At 36.4% G+C, this 25,824-nt stretch overlaps 1 protein-coding gene across 1 annotated transcript in view; it reads left to right on the forward strand.

Annotated features, from left to right (window-relative positions):
* LOC134531678 (uncharacterized) overlaps nt 1-25,824 on the forward strand; it is a 69,004-nt gene that overhangs the window by 36,651 nt on the left and 6,529 nt on the right. The window contains exons 6-8 of the mRNA XM_063367475.1: nt 13,967-14,118; nt 19,444-19,569; nt 25,374-25,504. Coding sequence (XP_063223545.1) covers nt 13,967-14,118; nt 19,444-19,569; nt 25,374-25,504 — 409 coding nt within the window. The remainder of the gene's footprint in view (nt 1-13,966; nt 14,119-19,443; nt 19,570-25,373; nt 25,505-25,824) is intronic.

The following is a 25,824-nucleotide window of genomic DNA, read 5'->3' on the forward strand; positions in this document are numbered from 1 at the left end:
ATCATTTTAAAGTTCTAAAGATAAATCTATGTAAACTTTGTATGATTTTCTATACAAAAACAAAACTTTTTCAATCTTTATGAAGGATTTTATAATCAATATAAGTTTATGTATGATTTTTAAGTACATTTATAGCTAACAATACACGGACAAACATTATATATTTATCATCCAAAACAATATATTGCAAATGAAAGTATTTTTGTGTTTACTTGCTATGCTATTAGTGTTTTGTGTCCTTTTTTACAATACAGATGGCCTCAAATGAAGTATTAGGGGATATTTGATGATGTGGCTTCAGTTACTGGCTGTCACTTGAAACTGGCTCCAGCCTTTTCAAATATCGTTCTCTTTCCATTATTTCAATACTAAATATTACTGTGCTGCAACTCATAATCAATTATCTTAATTGCACGTGGTTTCTACCAACCTTTCCCAGCCTGGTTAGGTTTGACCATTTTGAGAAAGGCTAGCAGTGGAAGTTGCCCTGAACCTTAGGCTGAATGGTGTCTCACCTCAAGGTTGAAAAAGTAGTTAAGCACAAAGGTAGGCCGACTGAACAACCAGCTCACAAAATTATAAGAAAATTTTTCTGTTAGGTTAACTTGGGGGTAATATTTTAAAATAGAAACTAACTCATTTTCAGACCATCAGTTATATTTGATATTAAAAAAAACTTTATGAGTATTACAGTATTACTTAGTTAATTATAAATCTTCATAAACAATAAATAGAATATCACTTGTTACATTTGTTACTTGTTACATTTGTTACTTAAATTAAAAAAAGAAAAAAAAGAAAAAAATATGGGGCCCCAGAATATTAAATAAATATTAACGTTACTTTAATTCATAAATTTATGTTAGCAAAACAAAATAAAAAAACTATGAAAAATTTATAAAATTAATTTAGGTAGGTTGTCCACATTTATTGCCGAACACATGCTTCATGCGAAGTATGAAAACGAAGAATCACTTTCCTGAATTCATGAGTGAGTGAATCCCGTAGCCGTCAGAAAAGAGAGGAGAACATCCTCTACTCCAAACAAAGGGTTACAAGTAGTTCATAGCATGGCCGGCATAGGGAAGGACTCCAGATCCATGACTCGTGGGCCGCCAATAGGCGGCTACCCAAACTTGAAACTACCGCATGGATGCGGTGGATAAATAAAGAGCAGAAATTAATACAGTTTTTCACATGATGGTCACCGAGAAGAAGTGACCATAGATGGCATAACACAGTTAGCCAAACATAGTTACAAATGCACCATTTAAAGAATAGTTCCGAAAACTGAATAGCACACTGCCTTGACGAAAATATAATAATTAATTAAACTTCAAAATAATTAAATTTGTTCAGAGTTCTTTTCTTTGATTCTTGATGCACTTAAATTGGATAATAATTATGTGATAATAAAATACAATACAAATGGTTAGAACAAAACATACCTTCACTTAAAGACAAAATTACAAATAAATTACCCCCATAACAGAAATTCTTAAAAAAAAATAAACCAGCGTTCAGTTTGCCAAAACAAAAAAAAACAACACACAAATAGTTAAGCAAAAACGAGTGTACGCCCAGCTGAATGCTGCAATGGCACACACTCCCTCCCTCAAACCACAACATAGCAAGTGGGTGACGACAATCACTAAAACCCCCAAAACATTACTAAGTACCTGACAATTAAAACAAAACAAAATTACATACACACAGCAAAAACTTATTCCACCGAGGAGGATGAAGCTAGGGGAATGAGGATAGTACCTGAAGGAATGGTTGGAGTAGTATTAGGTGGGGTAGTCGCGTTGGTCCGCGATTTCCACCAAATAAACAAACTGAGAATAAAAAAACCTACCAAAACTAGGCAAGAAAAGGCTATAGCAATAGAACTTATATAGGACGATGACTCAACAACCGTGTGAGGACGCAATAGGTTAGCAACATCTTTAAAAGGAACACCACCGGGTTGAGAAGTTAGCAAATTATTTATGTCCTTAACCAAGGAGGTATTTAATGTTAGGTTAGGCAAAATGGGAAAACTTAAGTGACTTAAATTAAAGTTAAATTTTGGAACGTGTACAGAAGGTAGTGATAAATTCAAAAGTAGGGATGAGCTAACAGATCCAAAGGTTCGAAAGAACGGACTTACTATGTCACAGTGTGAAGCATTGCTAATATAACCACTGCCCATTATGGACATGGTGAAAGGCTCAAAATACATGGTAGAAGTTCTACACAGAAACGTAACATCAATAGAGTGGTTGGTAGTGAAGATCCATAAGGAGTTAGTTTTTTGAAAAAAGGGAAGGTCCAACGGGACAATGGACTTATCACAAAATTCCATAAACGATCTGCCGAGGAAAAGATTAAATTCACAGTTATCCATGTGGGAATCAAAAAACGGAAAAGTAGGAGGGCACAGGATGATACCATGTTCCTTACAGTCAGCAAGTAACTTAGAGTTAATTGGTGCGAAAAGTTTCCTATCAGGACTAACCAGTAAAATATCATGAACTTTAAGAAGTATATAATGATGTAATTTAGAAAAGAAAAAGGGAAAACTAAAAACATTATAGAATTCAAAGCTGCTGTCTTTAGTAGCCAAGGGTACATTAACAATAACTTCCAAAGAATGATTATAGATCACCGCTTGAACATGACAAAGACCATAAAATAAGTGAAGATTTTCAATAGAAACTGGGGCCAACATATACAATGGCAAAGAAATCAAGTGCTGAATCTTATTTAATAGCTGAAGGAAAACATTGGGTACTACTAAGGTTGAGCTTAACTTTCCATGCACACTATTTTCAATGGCTAGACGTAAGTCACACAGCTCAAGACGTGCGCTCGAGAGGGTTTCACTGACTCTAAACAGAAGGGTATTTAAATCAATTCTGAGACTTATCATCATCATCTTATCCCAAACTTCATGAACGGTGCTGTTAAACAACTTAAAAAATTCATTGTAGCTGTCCAAATAATGTACTGCTAAATTTTTAATGAGTTTAGTATTATTAAGCACTCTCTCTTCCAAATCCTTGACAACAATCATATGGTGGAAAACACTGGTAGCAATATCTTCTTGATTTGCTGTTACTGATTTTAAACGTTTTTCTAACATCACTAGGTCATCATTATCTAGAGTTCCAAAAACTGTTTTGAGCACTGTACCTCCAAAATTAAATAAACCATGTCTTTCGCGTGTGTCCCTTCGGGGCAAAAGTGAAGTTAATGCTAAAATTTCTGTTTTGTATGCTAAAAAGTTCTCCCTGAGCTGCGGAATGACAAAAGCAAAATCTTGATTCATAGAAGATTTTTTGGAAGACTGTTCGTTATTAAGTAGAAGAACTTGATTCAATGTTGTTTCCAACTGTGCACTTTCATCGTGTAAATTAAGTAGATCAAAACTCAGCACAACAGAATAGTAACTATCCGAAAAATGTAGCTCTTGACCTTTCTCAAACAGAACACCAGATTGTAATTGTTTTACCGTGATGTTGGCAACCAAGGCGTGGATGCATGTGAGAATGCACAACCGCCCAATCATGGCGCAGAAGCACAACGTTGTGAGTCAGACGGGAAAGAAACACAGGGACACTGGAACATGAAACCAAAAGGGACCAAGGTGGTAAATAGATGACACAAAAATTACTTAACATAACATCTACTATCAAACCAAATTCATTACCCTTATACCATTAAAAAAAAACTAACAAAAAAAACTTTATTCTCTTAAACTACATAACAAATATATCAAAGGTTGCAACCGACTTAAAATTAGTACCATGGGTTTTTTACTTATCTCTTCTTGTTACTTTATTAACTAACAAAGTGAATATTATAGGCCTATACATGTAAATTAAAGTTTCCTGGGTTGTCAAGACTAGGATCGGTGGGTGATCAGACCACGATCAACTGAGTCACAGACCCGAATGAAATGCAAACCAACAGTGAGCACAAGGTTAGGTTCTGCAGCACCTAAACAATGTCTACTCAAACTGGAGGTGGAGAATAACATCTCTTTAAATGTGAAATGTGTGCTCTAGTCACATATGCTCCTGAGTCAGGGTTAACTAGGCTTACTGTGACTGGCGTGAGAAAGCGTTGGATTTGAAAAGGACCTGACCAACGAAATGACAATTTTGCCATTTTTTTATCCACTGCTTTGCTTGTGGGATGAGCCTTGCAAAGAACTAGATCACCTCGTCGAAAAGGATTGTCTATTCTATTCTTATTATATTTTAAGCGGCTCCTTTCGTGAGACCGTTTGAGATTTTTAAGGGCAGAGGCCCAAACTTCCTAAATATTTTTAGGGTTTTCTGGCAATAACTCTTTCAGACACCAAAGATTAGATAATGGGTTGTTTGGAGCAAAAGTGAACATTAAATTGAACGGTGTAGTTTTGTGAGATTCATGGCGGGAGTAATTGAATGCCATTCGAAGCCAAACTAAATTTTTGTCCCAACTACACTGATCTTGCGCATGGAAAGCGATTAACGCTGATCGGAGGTTACGATTGAACCTTTCCGCATGCGAAGGTGGAGGGTAGTAGGGTGACAAGGTAATATGGCGTATGCCATGGGTGAAACACATGCTCTTAAATAATTTAGAAGTGAATTGGCTACCATTATCAGAGACGATAGATGTCGGAACGCCAAAGTTTTGGAAAATACGAGTCTGAAGAGCTCGAATTGTAGATGGTGCATCTGCCTTTCTTAAGGGAATGAGCCAAACAAATTTTGAAAAAGCATCAACACAGACCAATAACATATTGTTTCCATTTTTACTTCTGGGCAATGGACCTACAAAGTCAATGAATAATTTTTCCATAGGTCTCTCAGATACTTCAGACGACAAGAATCCCAATTGTGTGTTTTGAGCAGGTTTGCTGAGGGCACAAAGACGACATTGCTTAACTCTGTTGGAAATTTCACCATGCATACCTTTCCAGACAAAATGCTTTCTTATAGATTCGATAGTTTTGTAAATACCAAGGTGGGCTCCAATAGGTGAAGAATGAAAGTATTCAAACACCACAGGTTTCAAGACTTTAGGTAGCACAATACGTTTCTGATTATGGTGAATTTTAGAATAAAGGATGTCTTTAGATAAAAAATAAGGTTTCTGTGGAATTCCAGATTTAATTTTTTTAACAATATTACTCAATTCCTCATCTTCTTCCTGGTAAGACTGAATGTTTTTGAATGCCAATGGAAAATCAGTCACGAGGACTTTACAAAAGTTTTCGCTTGAAGGTTTGTTAGATTGGTTTGTATCAAACATACGTGAAAGGGCATCCGCCACAACATTTTGCGTTCCTCGGATATGCTGCACCTTGAATTTTAAAGATGATATTCTCATGACCCAACGACCAATTTTTCCTAACTGTCGGGGATGAGCCAAAAGCCAAGACAAAGCCTGATTATCAGTTTCCAACAAAAACTCTGCATGCTCTAAATAAGGCCTAAATTTGTCGATACCAAAAACAACAGCTAAACATTCAAGTTCATAAATCGTAGACTTCTTTTCCTGTTGAGTGAGAGTCCGGGATGCAAATGCAATAGGTTGGCGACAACCATCAAATTCTTGCGCCAAGACTGCTCCTACTGCTGAACCTGAAGCGTCGGTTTGTAAGATGAAAGGTTTTGAGAAATCTGCCATACGAAGAATTGGTGGACTTATAATGTCATTTTTTAAAGATTCAAAAGCCTTTTGCTGTTCCTTTCCCCATTCGAACTTAACATTTTTCTTTCGTAAACTGTTAAGGGGAACTGCCTTTTCAGCTAAATTTGGAATGAACTTGCCAAAAAACTGAATCATGCCAATAAATCGGGCTATGCCCTTTACATCCTGTGGTGGAGGAAATTCTCTGATAGCTCTAGTGCGCTCTGGATCAATAGATATGCCTTTAGATGAAATATTGTGGCCAAGAAATGAGATTTCATGAACGGCAAATTTAACCTTTTGCGGATTCACTGTTAAACCAGCCTTTTCCAGGCGAGACAAGACTTCTTTGAGATGCTGAAGATGCTCTTCGAAATTTTCTGAATACACAACCAGGTCGTCCAAATAGTTGTACACAAACTTAAATTTTACATCATGGAAAATTTGATCTAATAAACGTGTGAGAACTTGTGCACCCGTGGCGAGACCAAAAGGTACACGTGTAAACTGATAAAGGTTCCATGGTACACAGAAACTTGTGATTGGCTTAGACTCATTTTTTAGAGGAATTTGATGATACGCTGAATTTAAGTCAATGGTAGTAAAATATTTTGCTTTAGAAAACCAATGAAATGCTGAATGTAAATCTGGCAAAGGCACTGACTCAATCTCAATTTTCTGATTAACACGACGAAAATCAACAACCATTCTTTGTTTACCATTGGGTTTCGGGACCAAGAAAGCAGGACTAGCATATTGTGAGGTAGATTGCTCAATGACTCCTTTGTCTAAAAGTTGTTGTACCTCATTTCTTAAAATATCCATTTGGGGAGGTGCCAGACGATAAGGATGACTTTTAACATAGCTTTTATCATGGAGTTTTATTTCATATTCCAGAAGTTTAGTAAGGCCTAAATCTGAAGTTAAAACTTTGGGAAACTGTTCACATAAACTTTTAAGTGCTTGACGCTGTTCATCATTTAAATGGCTCAAAGGATCACAAGTATTACTACCGTCTTGGTCAACACTGATTTCGGCAAGATTATCCTGACTCTGATTACTATCTGTAAAACATATCTTGAGAATTTTTTGAAATTTAAAGGAAATATTTTTTTCTTGCATGTCGAGAATAAGCCCAGACTTAGACATGAAGTCTGCTCCAAGGATAAAATCTAAACCAATATCTTTAGAGACTAAACAAGGGAACTTCCATGTAAAAATTTTCAGCTTAATGATAGCACAACAAACTATCGGTAACACATCATTTGAGGCGGTATAACATTTAAAGTGACCTTTCTCAACAGATTTAACTAGTTTTGCCTCTTTCAACCTTAAAAACAAACCATGTGAAATAATAGAACGTGTGGAACCTGAATCTACAAGAGCCTGCACTTCAAAAGTGCCAAAGGTGACTACAATCCGAGGGACTGGAACTGGATTTATCCCCACCAAATTAGGAGAATTTATGTTAGAGACAGGGTAAGGCTTATTTTTACTTCCAAAGTATTTTTGAAAAGAAAGAGCTGATTTGGTTTGTCGAAACAGGTGAGCGTTATATTGCGCATTATTTAGGCTAGGTTTGCAGGGTAAGCGGCTCACCTCGCGTCCCTGCTCTGAGCGTTTTTTTGTTGCAACTTCCTACATCTTTAATTTTATGTCCAGGGTTTTTGCAAAAATAACAGACCGGCTTCTGGTCTGAGTTCACCTGATTTGCAGGCATTTGATACTGCTTTTGTCCACTAGCAGTACTGTTGACATAAACACGATCAGATTGTGTAGCACTAAATGAACCAGCAAGGTTCTTGGATTGCTTGAAACTTGAGGACTGAGGAAAATGTGTATTGCGATGGTAGTCCGCAAATCTGACATTCTGGGAATGGATGCACATCCTATCAAGTTCAGAAAAGGAAGAGGGTTTAGACAGAAAGACAAGTCTAGATCGCTCTTCAGGAGACAAACCATCTAAAATGGTATTTATCACTTCCTGCTCTGAGACTTGAAAACGAAAAATGGCAGCTGCCTCCTTCACTTCGTTTACATAAACTGCAAGAGGTTCACCTGGTTTTTGTAATCGATTGAAATGGCTCAGCTGAAGCTGAGTTAATAACCTAGAGGGAATAAAAAAACTCAGGATATCTTCATGGTACTTGTCAAAGGTAAGATTTTGAGAAATGGCCAAATTTGTTCGCTCTGCCAAAGGACCTAAGGTAAAAGGGTAAATAATCTCTAGCAACTGAGCTTCATGTAAGGAGTTGCTTTGACGTAGCTTCACAATGAGCTGAAGAAAATGGAGAAACTTAGGTATATGCAGACCATCGGTAGCTGGGAAATCCTTTAACAATTTTTCTAAAGGGTGGGTTAACTTTCCAAACACATTGGAAAATGAAACTTTATTACTCAGCGCTGTTGCTTGATGTGTACTTGGTACACCACTGAAAACAACGTGTGCGTTAGCACTAGCGGGCTGTTTTGCAGAAACATAGGTTAGGTTAGGTAACGTGACAAGGTTACCTGTCATACTACAAACAGGTTCAACATCCTGTTTGGAAGGACCTGGAACAGGAGGAATATCTGGAATTTGAGGCAAGGAAGTAGGTAGTGCCAACCTACCAAGTTGGTCACACACTTGTGCAATAGATGACACAGGGGTTAGGTCACACAAAAGCGAAAACTCAGTTTCAGATTTATTGAGGATATCACCTAACTTTTGAATCTCAATCAGTATAGTTTCTAATGATGCAATCTGCACCTCTGACAACTTAGGGGAATGAATGTCCAAAAGGCACTGGACACGTCTGTTTAAGTGGGCCAAACGGTTTTTGACACGAGGTAAGGTGCTTACGAAATTTTCATCATCCAAGTTTGACACTAATTCCTGCAGTACCAAAATTTTACTGGCACACAGATTAAATTCATCATTGGGATTCAAATTGACCAACTTGTCACAATCAACAGTAAAATTACTCTGAAGTGCCATGCGCAATCTTTTGCGCAAAACGGCAGCAGTGGTGTCCTCACAGGGAACACCACGCAATTGACATTCAAATGCCAATTCATCTTTAAGGAGAAACTCGGGAATCAAAGTAGCCATAACGAACAAACAAAAAAAAATTAATACAAAACACCAAAAGAACTACCAAACTGCTGTCACCCCCAAGCCATGCAAGGTTCCAAGGGAGCAACACATGCAAGCTAAAAAAAAGCTACGCATGCACAACACAACACCCAAGGATAAAACACCAGAACCACCAGCTCCTGCTACCAAACTTTCTACCAACCTTTCCCAGCCTGGTTAGGTTTGACCATTTTGAGAAAGGCTAGCAGTGGAAGTTGCCCTGAACCTTAGGCTCAATGGTGTCTCACCTCAAGGTTGAAAAAGTAGTTAAGCACAAAGGTAGGCCGACTGAACAACCAGCTCACAAAATTATAAGAAAAGTTTTCTGTTAGATTAACTTGGGGGTAATATTTTAAAATAGAAACTAACTCATTTTCAGACCATCAGTTATATTTGATATTAAAAAAAACTTTATGAGTATTACAGTATTACTTAATTATAAATCTTCATAAACAATAAATAGAATATCACTTGTTACATTTGTTACTTGTTACATTTGTTACTTAAATTAAAAAAAGAAAAAAAAGAAAAAATATGGGGCCCCAGAATATTAAATAAATATTAACGTTACTTTAATTCATAAATTAAAGTTAGCAAAACAAAATTTAAAAAAACGATGAAAAATTTATAAAATGAATTTAGGTAGGTTGTCCACATTTATTGCCGAACACATGCTTCATGCGAAGTATGAAAACGAATAATCACTTTCCTGAATTCATGAGTGAGTGAATCCCGTAGCCGTCAGAAAAGAGAGGATGAGGCCTTACTTAAGGCGCTCGAGTTTAAAGTCGGGAGCCGCAGAAGGGTGTACCAACTAAATGCAGTGAGAAGTACGGTCCCTAGGCAAAAAAGAATGACCTGGATAATAATTGAAAACATCACTGCCTGTTTACTATTTAATAATCCTGCTTGGCATCGGCTTGGTACATTAAAATACAGAACCATTTACACAAATCTGCAGAAGATCTAGATCTCGCATTAAAGAAAAGGACATCTAATGTAATCACATATTATAAACACTATATTACAGGTAATTTTACAAACATTTAGAAAGGATAAGTTTTTCCCTAACAGGTCCGTTGATTACACTCCTGGATGACGTAATTGTCTATAAAGGTTGTTTAGGCACAATTCCGAATATTCTGGTCTAACCGGACTCTCGTTTCGACGTAATTATGCGAGTCTCACATCCCGCACCACAGCAACGTGATAAGTCTGGCTTGCAGTTTACGTAAATTCTCACGTAGCGTGAAAAGGAGAAGTAGAGTTTATTTCGCCACATTACGATTCAAAAAACTAGCAAGATAATGAATTTGAGTTGATGATCAGTCAAGTCTCTCTGCTCATAGTTTTTCCTTAAAAAACCAACCCGGTGTCCGGCTGTTAATAGCGGTTGCGTCGAGGCTTACTTGTAGTTGCGCAGCATGGTGGACGATAACCCGGGCTGGGCACTGGTCAATGCGTAGGTGAATGGAACAGCCTTTTCCATTTTAGCAGCGGCGCAACACGCCTGCACCCGACGAGCCGAAGTCGACTCCACCAGCCGCCAGCACCGTCTCTCCGCTCGCCAGCCGCAGACCGTCGCAGGTTAACGCGTCACCATGACGTCATAAGGCTCAGCGCGCCGCGCGGTGTTGGCTCGCGGAAACACACACAAGCGCAGCGCCGTGAATGTCCGTAATGCTTTTGTTTTAATCAATCTTCAGGACGAAAATGAACCAAGTGCCAAACAATCTATCATAACATATGATATAATTAATTACCAAATTAAAAGGAGGCGTGGCAAACGCCTCAAGGAGAACATCCTCTACTCCAAACAAAGGGTTACAAGTAGTTCATAGCATGGCCGGCATAGGGAAGGACTCCAGATCCATGACTCGTGGGCCGCCAATAGGCGGCTACCCAAACTTGAAACTACCGCATGGATGCGGTGGATAAATAAAGAGCAGAAATTAATACAGTTTTTCACATGATGGTCACCGAGAAGAAGTGACCATAGATGGCATAACACAGTTAGCCAAACATAGTTACAAATGCACCATTTAAAGAATAGTTCCGAAAACTGAATAGCACACTGCCTTGACGAAAATATAATAATTAATTAAACTTCAAAATAATTAAATTTGTTCAGAGTTATTTTCTTTGATTCTTGATGCACTTAAATTGGATAATAATTATGTGATAATAAAATACAATACAAATGGTTAGAACAAAACATACCTTCACTTAAAGACAAAATTACAAATAAATTACCCCCATAACAGAAATTCTTAAAAAAAAATAAACCAGCGTTCAGTTTGCCAAAACAAAAAAAAACAACACACAAATAGTTAAGCAAAAACGAGTGTACGCCCAGCTGAATGCTGCAATGGCACAGGTTGTAGGTCGTTAAGAAATCATATAATTTGTGTTAAAGTAACTTAAGGACTTGTAGCCCTGTTCCTCGTTATTAGGTATCGGTAGGCCTACTACATGGTTTTCATAAAAGTATGTGTTTCGAACATGAGATTTAATATAGCCGAAAGTTATCTTGCAGTCATGTAATAAAATCTGATTCAGTTCCTGAAACGTGTCATCATCTCAATGACTAAACAGACTGTTCTATATTTTTGAACTCTAACCCAAAGGGGATATATTCCTTTTCTTTCGATCAAGTGTAGCTTTACTTTCAAGTATTTTATAAATAATCAAGATTCAGTCATTATTTATTTAACTCTAATGTAAGGATATGAGCATATAGTACTAATTTTATGTGTATTCTTTTTGTGGAAATGGAGATATGTTGTCAGGTGGATTCGTTGTAACACCAATTGGTTAAATCACTTATATCCGTCCAACTAAGAATTGTATTTTCCATATTTTCCAAATAATATTTTTTTATATATTTCAGTTTCACTATTTAACACATACCTTCATTACTGAACATTGTTTGTTCATATGGTCTGTATTCGGGATCATATAGTATTTTAAAATGACTAGCGCAAATTTCAAATGGTAATTATGTTATTACAGTCATTTCTGTAGAGCGTTGTTGAAAAATGTCAATGAATAAGAACTTTTCAAAAAATCTCACTTGTTAAAAGTTTTGGCCGCCTTGTGAAATAAAACCTTAAGAAATATAATTCCTTTAGGAAGTCAAAGGAAGTTTGGTATTTTTATGATACATATATGACCACATTATAAATGTTGTTACTTAATTAAAATTCAACTGTTGAAATATTTTAGTATATAAATGCATACAGGCCTAGAGTCGATAACAAAAATATATGTCCATGGCTTATAAACGCCACGTTGTAAAACTGTTTCTATTGACCTGAATGGAAAAAAAAATGTTGTGAAAAACCAAAAGTGAAAAAATTTAACGAAGAATTGATCAATTGAACAAACCTTAGGAACATGTAAGAAGAAAAGTGAAATTAACAAAATCTTGTATTAAAATACAGGCACATTTATACAATAATATTCCATTGAGTGAACAAGTATTTTTAAAATTTTGTCAGTAATTTCGGTGAATATTTAAAGTATCCTCTGGTATTTTTTTTCCCCCAAAACAAACCTATTGTCCATAAACACTTCCACAACGACCATGCATCATTTTATACCGATATGCACTATGCCACATGTTATAACTGTTGACTCTAATTTTACCTAAGCTCTTGCGAATATAAGTGTCACTTATTAAGTAACAGTATGGAACTTGTGTTGGTTATATCAGTTATATCAGTTCTGACTCTACAATTTCATATGTTTACTAGCTGGAGTGCCCGTGCTTCGCTATGGCGATCTGCAGGCAAGGCAGTACACACTCGAACTGCTCATAATACATGCCCCTCCTCGTGGGTACGCCACTGCCGTTAAAAATGCCGTTGCAATGGCAACAAAGAAAACATCAATATTTAAATAGTCTAGTTTCATCAAGAATAATTAAGTTCTGCTTTAGGGATGATTTTCTTGAAATCTCACCTAGACCTTAACCTTTCTCGTCTTTTCGAAGGTCAAGTGTGTAAAAATTTTCATCAAGATCGGAGCAAAACTAGATTTATATAAGAAACAAACAGACGGAAACTCGAAGAACTATTTTGGAAATTTTTCGAATCTTTGTTTTATTTTTAATCTTTATATGTTACAACTCCGCCTGCGAGGCATCCAGTGCTAGGGCCACTCAAAACTGTCCCCCTTTAACAAGAATGAACTTGGAATGGGAGCTCACCTTATGTTGGTTGCACTTGGTTGTGAAAAAAATGTGGTTTTATTTTTATATCTCTGTCTTTAGTCATCGTATCGAGATAAAATATATTACAGTTTTCAAGTCTAATCATAAGTTTTCAAACAAAAAGTTTCATCAAAATCGGTCTACTAGTTTTTTGCGTGATGCCCGAACCAACAATCAAACAGACAAACATACACAGTTACAGTTTTATAATACATGCTTATTTACAATTATAGGATACGCATAAACTATTTCTGACTATATATGTGGGTATGGTGGTGTGTGTATGTAAAGGCTGCATTAAAAAAAAAAAAACAATCCCCATTTGCGGAAATTCTTCTTTCACGTCCTCCATTTCGTCCAAACGCTTGTGTTGAATAAGACTGGATTTATGTCTTCCCTGCTTGATTATGTTCCAAAATGAAGTCTTATTTTACATAAATTCTTCTCACCTAAATATATTTGAAATAAAATTATTTGCGCAGAATAACTGTAATGTTCAATCTGCTCACACCATGCCCATTAACCAAACTTGACTTCATTTGTAAATAAATTCCAGGAAACTGAAGAAAAATTAAATTTTAAAAACTTAAATATAATGAATTAAAAAGGCACTGAAATTCTGTTTATTACAGCTTGCTTTAACTGAAAGCCACGAGGATTAAATAAAAACCTTACTTTTTTTAAAAAAAGATCAGTATCTTGTACGATTCTGCCAAACAACAAAATTCTTTGATAGGTTTTTGAACTAACATTAATAAATTCGTAATTATTTAGCTGACAAATTCCAACAAGACGTTTGATTTGTTAGAAGTCCAATCACGGGATTTTTTTTTCTATATTTTCCTGTTTTTAATAGTTTCTGAGCAACATGTCTACCGTATGCTACTACTGATGAATTATATTTACAAAGTGGATACTTTAATCAAAAGATTTTCTTCCAAAATGTTAATATGGTAATTATTTCACAGGTGAAAACTATAGTAATTGACGACACTCCAGGCCAGACGTTTGACGTGTATCTCATGGACCTCAACCGAGACGGGAAAGAAGAGATCGTACTCACCGCTTACAACAAGACCCATGGGAATGTTTTTGTTTATGATATCCCTCAAGACTTCAGGTATGCACTGCAGAATGTTTTAGTTGGAAGTCGTGTTATTACAGGCAATACAACTTAAAACATTTCAACCCGCGGTTATTAATTAATAGAAATATAATTTTTAAAATGTTTTCAATTTACAATAAATTGAATTTATATTTCAACAGTTGCCCCTCCCCTCATCTTATTTCGACATATCGGACCAATTGTAGCGATGTTAATGTACGTGTAAAATTATTTATGAAATTATGAGTTTTTGTTAATGTGTTGGCAATATCTCGTAACTTTAGAATGTTTAGTTTAATTTTATATATGCTCTTCTCACCAAATTTAAATTTTTACAACACCCCGATACTGCATCATATTACTCGTTATCGAAGTTAATTTGTATAATACTTATTTATTTATTTATTTATTCAATTTTTTTTCTGTAGATCCCATATGGAGGTAAGGACTCCGGGATATAGAACAAGTCAATTAATACAAATATATACATATATACAAACAAACTGTACAACCACAAAAATTAGATATTACACAGTACTTTTACATTTCAAAAGTAATAAAAACAAAACATGGGTACATAAAAAAGAACATGGGTACACAAGATATTGTATAAACTTAAGTCTAAACCTCAGAGTGTAGAGTTAGTTTACAAAACTCAATATTTGTCTCGTTTTGTGCTGTATTTAAATAAGATTTACCAGAGTTTAGTTTTCTTATCTGTTATTAGGTCAAAGAATTCTATCAGAGAGTAGGAAGGATGTTCTAACAGAACTTTTTTGATTGTTCTTTTGAATATAGGTAAATCGGTTATATTTATGACATTTTGTGGCAATAAGTTGTAAATTTTTATGCCTATGTAATTTGTGCCCTTTTCATACTGACTGGTATTATGACATTTTATCCTCAATTTATTGGAGTTCCTTGTGTTGTATAAATGAATATCTAAATTTTTTTGTAAATAGCGTTTCTCCTTATGTATGAATAATAGTATTCTTAGTATATACTCGTTTATGACTGTTAAGATTTTAAGTTTTCTGAATTTTTGTTTACAGTGAGCTGACATTTTGTCATGTGTCATTATACGAATAGCTCTTTTTTGTAATTTTAGAATTGTTTCAATTCCCACAGAGTTTCCCCAGATTTCTATATTATATGTCATTATAGAGTGGAAGTGAGTGTAGTAGACAGTTTTTAATGTTTCAATACTAACTATGTCTGCCAGTCTTCTTAGTACATAGCAGGATACACTTAGCCTACTAGCGACAGAGTTAATATGGTCTTTATACTTTAGCTGTTCATCTAAGTTCACACCAAGGAATTTAACATTTGATGTTCTAGTTATGATATTACTGTTAAACTTTAATTCAAACTTTTCTTCTACTGGATTATGTCTGTTTCTAAAATTTATACAATTTGTTTTAGAGGTATTTAGTACAAGTTTATTTGCTTCCAACCAGTGATTTAGATGGCCAAGGATTAAATTTGCTTTAGACACGATGTTGTCTACATTTTTACCTTTCACTAGTATTGAGGTGTCATCAGCAAATAGCACTGTGCTGGCTTGTGGGATATTTAAAGGGAGGTCATTAATATACACTAAGAACAATAGAGGTCCTAGGTTACTACCTTGAGGGACTCCATGTTTAATGACTTTCCAGTCTGAGAACACTATTTTATTGTTTGATTTTATTTCCACTCTCTGTATGCGGTTATGCAAATATGAATACATTAGCTCAAGTGCTTTGCCTCGGATACCGTAATGATTAAGTTTTTCAAGCAATATTTCATGATTAACAAGATCAAAAGCTTTAGACAAATCACAAAAAAATGCCTAGTGCTGTGTTGCCACTATCCAAGATTTCGAGAGCTTTACTAGTAAAATTATGTATAGAATTTATTGTCGATTTGTGTTTTTGGAAGCCGTATTGATTACTGTTCAGAATTTTACAGTCCGTGAAGAAGGATGATAGTCTATTATAGAGCACTTTTTCGAAAATTTTGGCAACAATTGGTAATAAGCTAATGGGCCTATAGTTTGCTGCCTCTAGTGTATTTCCCTTTTTATAGATAGGTAGTATTTTTGCTTTTTTTAAACAATCTGGTACAATACCTTCCATAAAAACCTCATTAATTAATAGTGATAACGGCTTAGCAATGTGATGTCCAGCAAGTTTTATTATTTTGTTAGATATGCCATAGACAATTGTCGAATTTGAACTTTTTAATTTATTTATTACTTTTAATATTTCCTTTAATGATGTTGGGTATAGGTAAATTGATTTATTGTTAAATGGGCAGTTAATTTTCAGGTTTTCAATAGCATTTGTTATTTGACTGTTTTTTGTAGAGTTTAATGTAGAGTTTAATGAATCAGCAACATCAGTAAAGAACCTGTTGAATTCTAAAGCAATTTGGTCACTGTCATGATTTATTTTACCATTTATTTCCAGATTATTTACTTCTTTTTCGATTTTAGTGCCCCTGCTTAGTTCAGAATTAATTATTTTCCATGTTGTTTTTATTTTATTATCACTTTGAGTGATCCTGTTTTGTATATTCTTTCTCTTTGCCAGTCTTAAAACTTTTTTGTAAATTTGTTTATAGTTCTTATAATATTGCTGAAATTTGGTGTCGTGACAGTCTGTTTTACTAAGATAATATAAATTTTTTAGTCTTACACTTGATGTAATTATTCCCTTGGTTAACCATGGTTTAGGTTTTTGGTCAGTCCTAACTTGTCTTATTGGAAATGATGCATTAGTAATGTTTATCAATTTATCATTCATTCATCATTCATTATCCATGAATTACAACTTGTGTCTAATCTGAATAACTTAAATTCAAAAATTAAATGAGATTTTTTTGCGGACATGAACAACCAAAATTCAGATGGAAGACAAAAAAAATCATTCCACTGTTAAGCTTTTCTGCACGTGACAGACATCCAGCGATTATTAACTACCCTCTCCCTATCATTCTACCCACGAAGATAGACTTGGCAACACTGTCGACAAGCGAACTGACATACGAAGAGGCAAAAGCGCCATGTGCCTTCCACGGGGAAGAAAGTAAACAAATGTTTCAAATAGTTCCCAACAATACCACGAAACATTTAGGATATGTCAAACTGGAAGTATTTTATATCTTCAAATATGAAAAACATTTTCTACGCTGCTTAAAATTATTTGGGGAAATTTGTTCTTCATAAGCACTTACACATGTTTGTTATTGTAACGTTTATAATTAGGTAGGTGCTTACGTAACTATTTGACCCTGACTTTTAGAAACGCGTAGATTTTATTTGCACTTATTTAATAATGAACAATATTATTAACTTATTTGTGTAAAAAAATTAATTTTACTAAAAAAAAAAAAATAGAACCGTATTTAGCAACATTGATGTACATACAATATTATTTCTGCTTGGTAGAGTGTGTCGGAAACACGATGCTTTTGTAGATTCCAACCAAATATATCACATCTGCCTGTTGTCTATTGTCGCGTGCATGACTGCAAGCTTCACGTAGTAGATATTTTCGTGTTTAACCTTTACAGATCATAAGTAGGCTATCTATTTAAATTAAATAAAAACAACTGTGGAGTGTGTCACGGTCATTGCTGAGAGTGTTGGAAGGGGTCTGCGTGACACCGCGCGCGTGTCAAGAACAGACTTATCGAATTCCTTAACAAAAAGATATATTTCTACACTCATCAATATGGTTTTCTTTAAAAAAAAGTACCACGAATGCAGCACTTGACATTATCATTAACTTACAAACAACCATAGACAAAAAAAACAGGCAGAAGGATTGTTTCTAGACTAGAAAAAGGCCTTTGACACTGTGGATCATGAATTGGTTATAAATAAATTCCAACTTGCCGGTATAACCAATAAAGCACTTACGTGGCTTCAAACATATCTGGAAAACAGAGAACAATATGTTGACTGCAATAATCATCTTAGTAAGGCCAAACCAATTACAATTGGGGTACCTCAGGGATCAGTACTAGGACCTATTATGTTTATTATGTATATCAATGATATCGGGAAACTTCCAGTGAAGGGAAAAATGTCCATATTTGCAGATGATACAAGTATCTTTTATTTTGCAGAGCCTGATGTAGATATGAAACAAATTATACAATATGATCGGAATATTTTGCAAAAATGGTTTCAGGAAAACAAGTTAACAGTGAATACTAACAAAATAAACTATATGATTTTTAATGAAGTAAGTAACCAAGATATAAAAAATAACATAAATATAACTTATAATGACTGCATACTTGAAAAGTATCATCAACAACATATCTTGGACTGGTCATTGATTCCAAACTCACATGGGAGAAACATATTAGTAAAATTAAGGGCAAAATAACACCAATTATTGGAATAATGCACAGGTTAAGAGGAACGATATCACCAAAGTTACTGAAAGCTATTTATAGCTCCCTCATATAATCACATCTTAGATACATGTTAGTAATCTGGGGGTGGTGCAACAAAACACATCTGCATGAGTTGGAAGTATTGCAAAATAGAGCTGTTAGAATTTTGTATGGGTATGACTACCTTACTCCAACAATCAAACTTTATAGCGAAACTGACATACTGCAGCTAAAAGACCTCCGAAAATACTCATATATTATTATCCTATATAAACATTTTAATGGTCTTAGGTACATCATTAAATACACTGTTCACGCTGAACAGGAGGTTCATAACTATCAAACGATAGGAGAGAGTAAATTACACATAGTGCAATGTAATACATAATCTTTTGATACTAATAGTGTTATAAACAACCTAGTTAAGATTTATAATGAAGTATCTAAAAGCTTCAATAAAAAAACCATCACATGCCTCAGTTTAAAAAAAAATCAGAGATCATCTACTTGCATGTAAACATTAACGGCAATAGTGACTAATGATTAAGAAAAAAAACTTAAGAATTAATTAGTTTAATAATAATAATAAAATATAAAAAAAGACAAGAGAAAGTGTTTTATTTATAATTAATATTTTTGAGTATGATATGTGTTATTTATTTTGTAATTTCTTATGACTATTACCGCTAAATATTACTGAAAGTTTTATGAAACCCTGAACATGTTTGTAATAATCATATATATATTACTTTTATTAGTATTTGACGTGTGTGGTAAAACGTAGTAATGTATGTGTAGGACAGGCTATTTTGATATTGATAACCATACGGATCCATGTGTTTATGTTGTTGTATATACGTTGTAGGCTACATTGTATGTATAGCCCACCAGCATGAGCTTTCAGCTCTCTTTGGGACAAGTTGGAATAAAGTTTTTTTTTAAAAAATGAAGGTCGCAGCGGTTCCCCCGGAGGACCATCGCCTCGGGCTTCGTGGCCAACGACCTGCACGGCGCCGCCGCCATGACGCCGGGCTGCGCCAAGCTGTTCTACAAGTCCCGCGAGCATGAGCGCTCGGGGTGAGTGTCCCCGGTCCCTCGCGGGAGACCTAACATGCACATCAAGTTCTGCCATTCCCGATTGCACCCGAACAATTCACCTTCGGCCGACTTCGGGATTTGTTTTATTTTTGCGCAGGCCAATCCCCTCCTAGCACATGATGCATGCGACCCTCTCCCTGCATGGCTAATCCCAGCATGACTAGGCGTATAGGCTTCGGCCTGAGACGCACCTAGGTCCCTCCCTAACCCGGACCCCTCCAAAATACACTTAGTTTTAGTTAGGTTAGGAAAAAAAAATCGCGCAGGAAAAATTGAATTCAAATATTAAAAGTGGTCGGTTAGGTTAGCTACATTGAAACACTTTAAAACACTATGAACGGTTAGTTAGGTTAGTATAGCTGCATTAAAATAAACAGAGAAATATAAATATATATAAATAAACCCGAGGTTGGCCGAAAGGTGAATTGTTCGGGTGTAATCGCGAATGGCAGAACTTTGTGTGCATCTTAGGCTTCTCGTCCCTCGCGCTCGACTGTGCACACCGCTCGAGCCAAGTCGGGTATTACCGCTCATTCCAGCCGATGTAGCCGACATCTGTTGGCAGTGTTAGTGAGTACTTAGGTATGTTGAATACCATATGATTATCCCGTGACATCTGATCAGAAATTTTGTGAGAACAGTTATCCAACATGTAGATAAATAATGGTTCTATAAAAATGTTAGCGAACCATTTTAAACACGACACATCTTGTAAATGGCCTTTGGTGTCTATTACATTAAGTAAAAGAAAATAATAATATAATAATATTCCTTGGAAGTGGCTGGAATTTTAAAAAAGAAACAGGCTAACAAAACTTAGTACCTCAGAGGGGACACTAAATGCCAAACAACGAAAAGATAATGCATCCATATAAACACTGTGGAGACTGTGGATCGGTAACTTTTAGTAATAAATAAAAAATTAATTTTAGTCTGTAGGTGTGCTTTGATTTATTTTACTTCATATGTCTGAATTGTTACAAAATCAAATAAACATCATTTTGATAATAATACAATTAATAATAATAATGAGTTAAGTTTATGACAGGGTTAAATTTTTTAATAGAGGGGAGCCGAAAATGATTAAACAATTTCATTAAGACATAGTTAAAAACTAAACGTAATACAATATTTTAATATAATTTACACACACTTATAAGTTACACACAGATAAGTGATATTAAAAATGTGGTGGTATTTTTAATTTCGCATATTGCTGGACTTGGTGACATTCAAATTATAGCAAAAATGGCCCGCTGTTGGTGTCACTGAAAAAAAAGGGGGTTCTTAGTCATCGTGGAGAATTTGGAAGTTGAAAGGCCGTAGCCTGTGAGTCTGGAGTGGTTATTTCTTATGGTGCTAGGATGATCATTTGGCCGCAATCTCGGCTCCGGTTCTTGGACCCTGTCCGCGAACAAGCCAAATCCAAATGAATTAGATCTGGTCCGCAGACAGTCGTAAATAGGCACAAATGCCCGCAAAAAAAAAAAAGAATTATCAGGAAGAAAATGGGTAGTTACAATTAAACAAAACAGGGTGTTGCTCCTTGAAATCAGGAGGTGTCTTGTCGCGGTGCCCACGTAACTCGGCGCGAAACTAGCGTGGTGGACGTGGAAGCACTCATAATTAAAAAATTAACAAACTATAAACTATAACACTGACTGACTGTTTACAAAAAGGTAACCTAAAACGATATTTGGGAAAACATCTCTTGACGAGGCGACAACATCTTAGTTGAAGTGTTGAAGTGGAATCTAGCTGAGGGCTGGCGGAGAACGATGCAGTCAGTCGGAAGTCGTGCCAAGAAGTCCCTGGTATATCACCTGTGTCGCTTAATTATTAAATTCGGCGATTCGCCTTGAAAGAAAGAGGGGATACTTTGGCTTCAGAACCGAAAAGTTCCGAAGATGTCCGAGGGAGGGGTCGAGAAAAACCGACTTCGAGAGCTCGACACTGCTGTTGGCACCTGATCGCAGCGCTATCTACTTGGGGGGAAGGGGGGTGGCCGAAACAGAGATGAAGTTGACTTGTACATCTCGAACAAGACTACTTCAAAACAAATGGGCTTATGGAGGAGAGTGGTGGAGCGCTCTGGTGGCTCGGAAGAGAAAGACAAGAGAACATTTGTTGCGTGGGTCGTTAGAGGGCAGACATGTTGAGCAAGAACTCGGACACCCAGGGAGAGTAGTTTACAACTCTGCCACAAGAGGTCAGAGGCGGTACATTCAAACACCAGTGGCCAATCGTTGAAACAGGCCGTCGCTCGCTGGGGTTAAGCACCGGTCAATGCTCTGGCTGAGATTCGTGGAATAGGGGGAGGGGGCGGGAGGTGGAAATTTGCAGGGGCGGTGGGAAATGAGCTCTACTGAGCCTGCAGATGCGCCGGGTCATTAGGTAAACTGACTCTGGAGCCTGACTGGAAGTGCTCACCTCAGGCGAGCTCTGAGAAACGAGCTGGCCTGGGAAGCTGCAGGGACTAGCGGTCCTGGTCACGACAGATGGGGGAACTTCAGTAGCCGGGCGTGCACTGAGGCGGCGAGAAGATGAGGCAATATGTTGGTCTTGCAAAGGGTCGGCAAAATCGCAGGTACTGCACTGGGAAAGACTCGAGGAAACAGCCGAACAAAATTAAGTGGGAGAGTACAGTGAGTAGAACAAGTTTAAAATCAAGCTATAAAATTACTTTTGGGATGATAGTTTAAAATTCAGATTTATAAATTGTGCCGAAAAATAACACTATTAGCATCAGATACTCTTTTTTTATTTACAGTTTTTGCTAGTGGCTCATAAGTAATAGCAATAATTATTTTTTAAGCAGTAATTACACCTGAGCATTGTAATATCTCGACAATTTCTTTCCACTTTATGATTGATAATTTTAAAAAGTTTTCTAGTCCGGCCAAAATGTCTTCCAACTCTACTCTCATTGGTTGTTGCGCCCTGTGTCCGTAACATAAATAAAATACATTAATTTTCCTCCCATGCACATGACCATCTTGTGGACTATTGTGAATCAGTAGGTTGTAAAACGAGGCGGTCTAATCTTGTGCGCACGTTCTACGTTGTTATTTTTTCAATTGTGCACCCAGCTTTATTGTTGTCAGCCATATTGCGAGCAAGAGCAACACTACAGTCCAGCCTGGCCCCTAACATTGTGCAGTAAGTCCTCAACTTATGAAATGGTTATTTTTGAGCACTTTTGTAAGTACGTATAGTTTCTCGTAAATTGCATGCGACAAAAGTCAACCTTTAATCAAAAAATTGCAAAAATTCTTCTCATTTCAGCAACTAGGCATGTAGAAAGCAAAATTTTCATATAGGTGGGAGAATTTGAAAGCCTCCCCGTCGCACTCTCTCAAAACATCTCCCATATTCATTACATCTTTTCATTGTGTCTTTCAAATCTCAAGTGTAGAAAAAAGTATACAATGTTTTGCATGTTTAATGTTTCAGTACTCTGTATTAATAATTCAAATTGCTTCATTGACTATTTCGTGTAGATTTAACGAATCAAGTTAGGCGCAGTTTTCCTAATAATTTTCTGAAAATAAAAATTATTTTATGTGTTTTAGGATCCAAACCACATACTTTAAGTCAACAAAATTATATCGTTCACTCGTTCTTGTCGTTTTGGCCAGCTATGGATCACGTAATTCCAACTGTTTACTTCCTTGGGGTTTAACATTTGCCCAGTACTGCCGCATTCTGTCTCAATGATGTTTTCTTTCTCAAGTCCACATTTTGCCTGTTTTAGGCTAAAGCCTCGATTGGAAAATCCTGTGAACTTAAGTCTTCATCTTAAGGGGTTCACGCGTTTGTATATCATCACGCGTAATCCCCACTTCTTGTGAATCTTTTTCCACCTCAGTGAACCTCTAAGAAGTAGGTATAAAGATCGTTTTTGTCAGTATCGTTTGGCTCAGTCGTGCTTTGTGGCCTTGAAATGAAATTCTCCTCTTCATCACGCCAGTTATTTTATGCACTTTTGTGTATAGTTCATGATTGTGCCGTCTTCTATATTTACCGTTTTCTTTCACCAGGCCTAAGATATTCCTTAAGATCTTTCTTTCTTTAACATCTTTTTTTCATCAGTCCTTTTCCTGTGGATGGCAAGGCACTCTGCAGCGTATATAGCCTCCAGTCACACGACTATGCAGTAGTGCCTGAGCTTGGCATTTAGGGATATTGCTCTCTTGTCGTAGATGCCCTTGATTAGCCGAAATGCCATTTCCATTTTCCTGATCTGTGATCTTTCCACTCGTCCAGGTGTTTGCACAGGAGTGGCTCCAGACCTGGTTAAGCTGGACAACCGTCCATGCCTGGCGCCAGCTTTCACTACACCGACGCATTTGTAAAGTAGGTAGGATTTTCTTCATTAAACTGTGGAATCACATTCATTACATTATAAAAACCTCCTTTATTCTTATTGGAGTAATGTTAACTTCATCTTTATAGATATTAATTTTTGTACTTTCGACATATACTTAAATTAGCAAAATCATCGTCAAAATTTTAAGTTTATTGGTTGGCTTAAAAACGTTAATTTTAGTAGTTAATTTTGCAAATATTTGAGGGATCCTCCTTTTTCTGGGGGCTTTTACAATCACCAAAAGTGGGAGGGGAGCCTTTGGTGAAGCCACTTTCCGCCACATCTGTATTTGAACTTTCTGGCTGCTTTTTATTCCCCTGCCCCACAACACTGGACACCGGCTTGATGCTTCCTGAAAGGAGATCTTGAGGCCAGTCTTTGTCGCTTGTGTCTAATGTTGGTTGATCTGCTTCGTGGCTAAATCGAGTAAATCTGAAAAAAAAAATTGCAAAATCATCAGGTAAGACTGGCCAGTTAACTGTCAGCTTTGTGTTTCGTAAGTGATGCATGAGCATTATATCATCTATAACAATTCTCCCGCCTCCCACCACACACGCGCCTGCTTGGTAACCTCGATGAATCCCCGTGGCTAACTCTTTACGCTCATGTGGCAGGGTCGTGGCTTCGATCCCAAGACCATGGCATGACTCAAGCTCGTGAGCACCTAGTTGAAGCACGAGTGGTTGGAGCCCGCCATGACCCTTAAGCCCCTGTGCATGGCCGTGTGACGTAGAACTATATCAAATCAAATTGATAAAATTGTTTCCTAATTAAAGCTTAAATAATTACTAACAATAAATTGTCTATCAATTGCAACATAGCCTCATGTTTGCGTTTACAAGAGACATTAACTACACAAAGTCCAATAAAATATCGTGTAAGATAATCATGTTTCATAGAAAAAAACAACTGCATGATTTTGATTAGCTCTCAAACGATCAGTCTTTCTCACTTCAAGAAGTTCCCTGGTCTGCCGAATACAGTAGTAAATGGCGCTGAAAGCAGTGTCACTTCTTCTGGCAGCTACTGCAGGATGGTGTTGGTTTGATCGAGACTTGAATGACTCTAGCATTTTTACACGACGTAAGCATTGTATCTCTCCATATGCGGATTTAGAGGGGGCACGGAGGCACATGCCCCCCCCCCCCCAGAAGGTAAAGTATACACTGGATAACATGGCTTCTTAAGTGCTAAACTTGTATTATACTAGGTCCAGTCTGCCCCCTCCTCTTTTTCACGAAGACAATCCTGGATCCAAGCTGCCTACCTCATTATACTCGTAATATAAACTGATGTGAAGACATTTGAACATTCTTGAGTTGTACCATAAACATGCACGTACACGAATAGTTATAGAGAGTTCACGTGTTGAAACTTGTGAAGAGTCGTCATGGTAGTTGATGTGTGTGTCCAGGGACAAGCCGTACCTATTCCTGTCTGGAGACGACGACGGCAAGCACTACATCCTAGTTCCGAACAGCGAGGACAAGCACAACTGGCAGTACACAACGCATCTGCTGGAGAATACATTCGGAAACACAGCTGGTAACTATTCATCATACCTGGCCACGTTTTTAATAAAGCACAAACAAATATTTCATATCAATACATATTTGTATTGTATTAAAAAAAAAAATATTTTATTAGTATCCTAGAATTTAACATTTTCAATTATATATCTGTGTATTATTTGCTTGTACGCTTGTTCTATACATCATAAAATATAGGTATCATGTTTCTTTAGCATGTGCGGTAAGATCTGTGCTTACTAAACAAAAAAAAATATGATATCGATTCCGACTAAATCCATACCTTTTGGTCTCCTAAACTAAAATATGTATTATAATTACTCATAATACCTACAT

Source organism: Bacillus rossius, chromosome 5, assembly GCF_032445375.1.
Source record: "Bacillus rossius redtenbacheri isolate Brsri chromosome 5, Brsri_v3, whole genome shotgun sequence".
Lineage (NCBI taxonomy): Eukaryota > Metazoa > Arthropoda > Insecta > Phasmatodea > Bacillidae > Bacillus > Bacillus rossius.